The following is an 8,261-nucleotide window of genomic DNA, read 5'->3' on the forward strand; positions in this document are numbered from 1 at the left end:
ATCACATGACAGAACAGCTCAGGACATCACTGTAACCTGTGGGGTCACCTTTCCACATCTTGACAGGGGGAAGAGACAAGCAGCTCTAACTGGGTCGCAGAGAACAGCGCCCCGCCCCTCACCCCGGGCCACCTCTGTGACTTGTGCTTTTCATGAGGTTGTTGTCCTCCTACACAATTTTAGTTGTCGCTTCAGTTGTCAACCTGCGTTCCAAGGGCACAACGTGTGACCCTCACTGCAGAACACAGTCGGATCTGCGATCTGGTTGGAGTACCGCCTCTGCCCCCCCATACCCCCCCAAGTCCTGGCTGTCACTCATTCCTGACACAATACACTGAGGGGGCCCTAACTTAGTTTTTCTTTCATCTGGACTCTGTCCCTTTAGGATGACAGAGGCAGGAAGAAACTGGTACCATCCAGGTTCAAGGCCAAGTGTGTATAGGGAAAACGCAATGGAATGTGTAAGGCCAGCAGCCACTAGCTTTGTGACCCTAGCAAGTCACTTAAGTCCCCTGGATCTCTCATCATGTCTGTCTCTTCTGGCTCCAAGAGCCTGTGGTTTTATGAGGACCTGTGGGTTTTATCACTCCGATACTCTCCTGAGTGGCCATTGTATAGTACATTTAGTGTAACCTAATTTCTGATATCTTATTTTAGCACAGAAACTTAGCATGAGAGCTCCAGGCCAGCTGAGGCAACACAGTGAAGCCCTATCTGGAAAAAGTAAATAAATAACAATGTTAAGGTATAAAGATTTCTCTGGCATCGTGCAAGCAGTCAGTTCTACCTGGACACCCAGCCTGCTCTTCTCTTTGGTTGTGATGTATCTCACTGGAGCTAGTATCAAGTCTAGTACCGGTGGGTTGAGGTCTGCATCCTCTGAGATTGACCCTGGCCTTCAGACATGAGTCACAGCCCCAGGCTGTCTTATCTGAGCTTCTGCCCAGCCAGTTCCTGGTAGGATGGGGTTCGGCTGATCTGTGAGAGACTCAAAGCATGAGGGCTACAAACTTAGTTTTATTGGTTTATCTCAAAGGTTACAGACACGGGGAGAGGTCGGAGAGGAGCCCAGAACTTCTGTACCCTCCCAGGGCACACCACCCTCCAGGAACCTCCTGGTGCCAACAGTCTGGAAGCTTGCCAAAGCCTGTGCTCTGAGGCTCTTAGGGAGCACCATCACACAGTCGTGACTGACTGACCCCTTGGCCCTTGGTGACCAACTCAATGAGGGGAAGGGAATTAGAGGGCAGAGCATGAAAATCCCAACGAGATTTGGTATTTCCTGGGATCCAGAGTCCATCCAGACACTTGTGTGCCTTTGGCTCAGTCATCTCAAAAACACAAAGAAAGAACACTTTGGCAATTGCAAGGATATTAGGATTTTTACATCAAAACAAAAAACAAAAAAATCCCTGGAAGACTATATTAGTTACTTGTTTCGATCCATGTGACAAAATACTTGCCCAAAGAAACCTAAGAGGCGGGCTGGAGAGATGGCTCAGCAGTTAAGAGCATTGACTGCTCTTCTAGAGGTCCTGAGTTCAATTCCCAGCAACCACATGGTGGTTCACAACCATCTGTAATGGGATCTGATGCCCTCTTCTGGTGTGTCTGAAGACAGTGACAGTGTGCTCATATAAATAAAATAAGTCTTTAAAAAAAAAAAAAAAAGAAAGAAAAAGAAACCTAAGAGACTGGAGAGATGGCCAGTGATGTCATTTGCTGTGCGAGCACCAGGACCTGGGATTTAATTTGGCTGGGCGTGGCCAGCCATACACCTGCAGTGCTAGGACTGTGGGGGTCAGAACCAGTATGGCTGGCACCTGCTGACCACCAGCCTAGCTGTAGGTTCAGTGAGCAAGCCTGCCTCCAGAGCATAAGGAGAGTAACAGAGCAGAGCATTCAACGTCTTAACGGCATCCGTGCATGGACCACATTCACATCCATACACAGGAGAAGGAAAGGCATTGAAGGAAGGAAGGGTTGGCTTGGGTACAGCCTGGAGGTCCAGTGTGTCCGGGCAGGGAAGGTGTGGCGGCAGGAGGCAGTGCCGGCTCCACAGCCGGGGAGAGGGATGGATGTGTGTGCCCAATTCATGGTCTCCTTGTTACTTAGTCCAGATCCCCCCAGCCCATGGAATTATACTGACCAAATTTGGAGTGAGCCTTTTCTCCACAACCCAGTAACATCCTCACAGACATGGGATGGGGCTGGGGCGGGGGGGGGGGGTTAGAGGGATGTTCCATGGTGATTCTAAATACTATCAGGTTGCCAGGGGAAACTAACCATCAGAAAAGACCTAAGCGTGTGTTTAAGAATTATAGTCACCAAATAGGAGAGGCCAAGGTTGCAGTACCAACAACAGTTCTGCACAGGAGAGCTGTGGTCCAGGATTGTGGGGTAGGGAAGCCCTCTTCACTGTGGTTTAATTATCACTTTGGGATTTAGAGATGTTGGGGACATTGTGAATGAGCCTCCTCTCGGGAGCAGCTGTCAGGCTCTTGGCTTGTAATCTGCTGTCATCCCACCAGTCCCCACAGTTCCCTGTTTGACAGTCTCCCTGCTAGTTGGTTTGTTCTGTGCCGCTCTGATTCATACCCTGAGGGCCTCTCCAAGGACCTTTTTTGCTATGAAAAGGGCACCTCAGCAAGACTGTTTCCCTCCCTGGTAGTACACAGGCCACCAGCGTCCTCTCCAGGTGGGATGGGACATAATTTTTCCCTGCCATGTGAGGGTCGGCATTTATGCTGATGTTCTTGCTGCAGTCTCCAGTCCCCCATTCTACAAGCACTTAATACCAGTAACAAGCTGGAGCTGCTCCGTGGAAACTGTCGAGGGCTCTCTCGCTGACACGCCTGGAGATGGTTTACTGGTTTATTGGAGCAGAGTGTTGTTAGTACGGGGAGAAAGATGAGTCTGAGAGTTGAAAGAAGACTGACTAGGCCTCCTACCTGAGAGAGCAGGAGCCTGGGGGAGAGCAGCAAGGCAGTCGTTAAAGCCGTTAAAACAAGAGATTGACGCAACCTGCAACAAACTGTCCAGCCAGCACACTCCAGCCACAGGAGGTCCTTGGGAGTCAGCCGAGTTTCCTTAGGAGATCTCCTTCTTACTGAAGTATAAAGAACAGCTTACTCTCCTTGCAAATTGCCTTTGCTGACACCCTCCTCCACCTCCTCCCCGCTCTCCTCTTCCTCCCTCTTCCATCACCCCCCCCACCCCGCCCCTCCATACAGTGAAGTTAGCAGCAATCAGTTCTTCCTGCACGGCTCAGTTTCTCAGTTGTGGTGCTGTAGTTTGTTCATCCCCAGCACATGAGAACTTAACACATTTGGGTCTGCCTAAATCTTTTTATTTCAAAACACACCGGCCTCTCCTTCACTGTAAGTCACAGGCTGGGACGGAGGGTGATCTGAAGAGTGGCCCAGGCTGCAGGAAGAAGAGACTAGCTCTTCCCACTTGCTCAACGGCTCTGTCCCTCTTAAGCTTGAGGCTTTGAATCCTGAGACAAAGCCATGCCTCTGCCCTTCCCAGATACTTCCACCCTCACGCTGTAAAATTACAGCAGTGAAGTCCCGGTGTGTGAGCAAAGAACCCCAACAGTCTCCTTCCGGAGACATCCTCAGATTTGAATAGGAGAGAAGCAACCTTAAACCATCAGGTAGCTGACAGGGTGGAGCCCCTCAGAGAGCCCTGTCTCCTGACACCCAGCACAGTTCTGCCCTGACATAGCTGCGTCTGCCTCAGAGGCCGCGTACTGAATATATACGGAGGTGACAGGTGCAAGTGAGAAAAATTCAGAAATAATGACGAGGCAAACTGGGACTGACGCTACCGTGTGAACTAGCAGCAGGCGCACATCGCTGGTGCACAGCGCCTCTGCGGAGCGTAAGCCAGTGGTGGCACAGCCAGTCCACAAGCAGACCCTGATCCTTTTTTCCCCTTTATTTTATGTACACAGATGTTTCCGCTTCAAGTATGTATGTGTACCTTGTTAGTGCCTACTGCCCAAGGAAGTCAAGAAGGCTTCAGATCCCTGGGACTAGAGTTATGGATGGTTGGGACCCTTCTTGTGGGTGCTGGGAATCAAACCCGGGTCCTCTGCAAAAGCACAAAGTGCCCCAAGCCACTGAGCTATCTCTCCAGCCCCTTTCCCTTCCTGTGAAGTTTTACTTCACTTTGGGGCTAGTCTATAAGCAATAACATAATTTATAGGCATAGGTAGGCCAAGCGTGAGGATAAATGAGGGAGAAGACGGCGGAAATTGCCTAGTTCTTCCTGGCTCGTCTTTCATGGAAAACCAATTCCACGCGATTGCTAATATTTCATAGTAAATGTCAGGGGAGGAAAATGGCAGAAGAGAACTTCTCTACAGAGGCAAAAACAAAAAATAAATAGAAGCTGTGTGGTGGTCTATTGAAACCGAGTTCCCTGCTTCTCAGGGGTACAGGTAAATGGCCTGGAGGAGTAGACCTGGAGGAGGTGGGTATCGGAGCAGACAGCTCACCATGCCGATCCCAGACTGGCTGGAACTAAAGTGCACACACCTCCTGTCGGTGCCCCGCCCCTCCTGCCCCGCCCTCTTGCCTCCGCTCCACCCCTCCTGGTCTACTGTGTGAGTTCCAGTTCAGCCAGAGCTACACAGAGAAACCCTGCCTCACAAAACCAAAACCAAACCAAACAAAATACCCTGAGGTGTAAAGAAAAGGAGTTGTGGATAATGATTAAATCCTCATTTTCTTTCTTTCTTTCTTTCTTTCTTTCTTTCTTTCTTTCGTTCTTCACTGCTGGGCATTGAGACTTAAACCCAGGCCTGGCACATGCCACCCAAGTGCCACATCACTGAGACACGCACAGCCTATTTTGATTGTTGAAGACTGGCTCGCTGCCCGCTCCATGACCTTGAACCTTGCTTGCGGCTTTGACACAGGTTCTCACAGTGTAGCCCCAGCTGCTCTCACAGGTTTGATCCTCCTCCCTCACTGTCCTCAGTACTAAAGTAACCAACCGTGTGCCGCCCGACAGCTGGCCTTGCTTTCTCAACTCCACCATGAATCCAGCTGCAGAATTTGAATGGTTTAGCCCCCATTCGGAGAGAGGAGAATGGAGATGTCTGTACAGTGCTAACCGGCATTTTCTTCCCTCAGTAACCATGCAGCAAGTGGCCAGGACTGTGGCAAAGGTTGAACTGTCGGACCATGTGTGTGATGTGGTGTTTGCGCTCTTTGACTGCGACGGTGAGTGGGGTCCTGTGGAGAGGAGAGGGTGCACCGGGCCTTGCTGTAGTCCTAGACCCTGTTTGTAGTGGGGCAGTTTTGTATGGCAGCATCTGCCTCTGCAGCGGGTCGACCCTTGGCATTGAGCTTGAGAGTTAGGTAACCCTGGGCCCCAGTCTGTGTCAGCCACTTCTCTGGGTTTGTTTTAGGGTTTGGTTTAGTTTGGTTTGGTTTTGATTTTTTAGTTTTGTTTTGTTGAGATGAGGGTATCTATGTAACCCTGGCTGGCCTGGAACGTACTGTATACACCATGACTGAGCGTTGGCATTAAGGCATGTACTGCCACACCCAGTACATTTTCCCTTTCCTGTAATTCCACCTTGCCAGTGGGTTTAAATTAGTGACCACGTGGGTGTCAAAATGACAGCAGCAGTCACATTTGTAAGATGGCTTGAAGCTGTGTTTTTTCCAATTGTAATCCTATCATCAATTTTCTCTGGAAAATAAAGAAGTAAAAATATTACCACACACACGCATGCACACTGTTTGCTGCTAGGAGACGAGGGCACACAGGTTTCAGTGTCTCTAGAAAGAAGATGACGCGGGGCTCTGTTGTTCTTACAGAACATAGTGGGTGCCAGAGCCTGTCTCACCTACTTCGAACAGTGAAATAAAGGCCTGGGCTGAGCAGGGCAGAGCGCTGGCTACTCCTGCTGAGTTTAGTTCTCAGCATCCACATAGCAACTTCTGTTTCAGGAGATCTGTCACCTCCTGACCTCCTCGGGTGCCAGGCACGCAGGGAGTGAATATACACATAGGCACTATGCACACAGAATTTTTAAAATTAAAAAGAAGAGATAGGGTCTGGTCCGCCCTGGGAAGGATGTATAAGCCCAGACCAGCAAGGTTCCAGGGCCAAGGCTAAGGATGAGCAGGATGGCCAGGTGAAAGGCGACAGGGACACCTCCCAGGTGGAGAAGCAGATTGAACTGGAGCCTCACCACCCCCAGGGTCCTTATTCTTCCCTAAGAGAGGGAAGTGCTACAGCAGCCACACTCGCCCACACCACTCCCCTGCATGTCCTCTCCACACCACTCCCCTGCAGCACAGCATCCTCTCCACACTGCTCCCCTGCAACACAGTGTCCTCTCCTCACCACTCCCCTGCAGTAGTGTCCTCTCCACACCACTCCCCTGCAGCACAGTGTCCTCTCCACACCACTCCCCTGCAACACAGTGTCCTCTCCACACCATTCCCCTGCAGCAGTGTCCTCTCCACACCTCTCCCCTGCAGCACAGTGTCCTCTCCACACCATTCCCCTGCAGCAGTGTCCTCTCCACACCTCTCCCCTGCAGCACAGTGTCCTCTCCACACCACTCCCCTGCAGTAGTGTCCTCTCCACACCTCTCCCCTGCAGCACAGTGTCTTCTCTTTGCCCCACTGTTGTGATGTCTCTTCTGCAACCTGTGAGTATTCCAGGGACCAATGCACAGAGTTCCTCCATCTCTGTTCCACCACAGAACTGACTTATACTCTAGTCAGTGGGCTGCAGTTGGAAACAGGGAAGGAGCGGGGTGCTTCATCCTGAGCCCAGGTTGGAAGTGGCTGAGCATGTGCTGGGCTGCAGAGCCCACAGGGTGTGAGGGCTGCAGCTTTCTCAGGGTCCCAGAGTCGCCAGTTACACCTCTGTGTTTTCTCCTCCTTCAGGCAATGGGGAGCTGAGCAATAAGGAGTTTGTTTCCATCATGAAGCAGCGGCTGATGAGAGGCCTGGAGAAGCCCAAGGACATGGGCTTTACCCGGCTCATGCAGGCTATGTGGAAATGTGCCCAGGAAACTGCCTGGGACTTTGCTCTCCCCAAATAATAGTCCCGCCTCCTGCACTTCGCGCCCTGCGACCCTTGGAGTGGCCTTTGTGCTGCTGCTGCCTCTGGGAGTAGTGCCCTCCTTCCCCATCTCTCTGGGAGTGACCTCTGGGCTCTGCTGGCTCACCTCTCCACCCCTCCCTGACCCAGCCAGTGTTCTGCTAGGCTCTGAGTCTGTGGTCAGATCAAAGGTCCGAAAAGAGGAACAAGTCTTCAAAGTAGAGACCTTAGCTCCCTTAAGGAGTGCCCTGCGGGTAAATGCAGGGAGCCCTCCCAACCCGTGCCAGCCCCAGGATGCATGTCTGCTCTGCAGTCTCTCACTGTGGGTTTGTATTAACAGGAACACTCCCTGCCATTTTCCTCTCGCTGTTTTTAAGCTGCAAGTTTGGGAATACTCTGGCAGGCAAAAGGAAGTCTGTGATGGATGATAATGCAGACGACCCTGGCACCCTGAGCTGGCAGGAAGCCTGGCCAGAGGAGGGTCTGTGTCAGATACTAGTGGCTCCAGGAAGGCCCTGTTCCCCCAGCAGAGTTTCTTTGAGAATTGCTTTGAGCAGCTCTCCAGAGACTCCCTGCTGTTTGGCTGTTCTCCCAGCATCACCTCCTCTGGGACTCTGCTTCACTAGAGCAATGGCTGAGTCCCTGTGCCTTGTGTCTCGTCCCCTCTCTATGGACCTGCCAAGCCCAGCCCAGCTCAGAGCCTAGCTGCCGTCTGTCTAAAACACTCATAAAATATCACTTTAATTATAACACTTTGCAGGAAACACCCCCAAGAGCTCTGTGTCCTTTCTTCCTTTTAGGCCTCTCCTCTGGGCCCCGGTTTTTGTCTTGGTCTCAGTAGACCCTGTTCTAGCCGGAGACTGCTGCTGTCTCATCACAAGCAACTTGAAGCACCGACAAAAAGTGAGGGTGCTTGCACGTTCGGGTGGCATTGTGCCACCACCGTTGGAGTGGCGCTTCCTTGGGACTAACACAGAGTCCCTGACACAGACCCATGAGCATCCAGCATGGTGGATGTGCATTCTGAGAAGCAACATTGTGTGATGGACTGGCTCCACCACTCGGTGGTGCTAGGCCTGTCATCCCCATCTGTTCGCTCATCTGTTGAATGACAGGTTGAGCGGAATGGGCCGGAAATTCCTTCCTAGGAGCCTCTGCTTCAGCTCCCCAGAACCTCCAGGTTC

At 51.5% G+C, this 8,261-nt stretch overlaps 1 protein-coding gene across 1 annotated transcript in view; it reads left to right on the forward strand.

The window, feature by feature from the left end:
• The window catches only part of Micu1 (mitochondrial calcium uptake 1), a 156,929-nt gene extending 149,084 nt beyond the window's left edge, over positions 1-7,845 (forward strand). The window contains exons 11-12 of the mRNA XM_034523998.2: positions 5,145-5,234; positions 6,921-7,845. Of these exons, the coding sequence (XP_034379889.1) occupies positions 5,145-5,234; positions 6,921-7,078 (248 nt within the window). The 3' untranslated portion in view covers positions 7,079-7,845. The remainder of the gene's footprint in view (positions 1-5,144; positions 5,235-6,920) is intronic.
• Positions 7,846-8,261: the final 416 nt, after the last annotated feature.

The sequence above is a fragment of the Arvicanthis niloticus genome, chromosome 20 (genome assembly GCF_011762505.2).
Source record: "Arvicanthis niloticus isolate mArvNil1 chromosome 20, mArvNil1.pat.X, whole genome shotgun sequence".
NCBI classification, from domain to species: Eukaryota; Metazoa; Chordata; class Mammalia; order Rodentia; family Muridae; genus Arvicanthis; species Arvicanthis niloticus.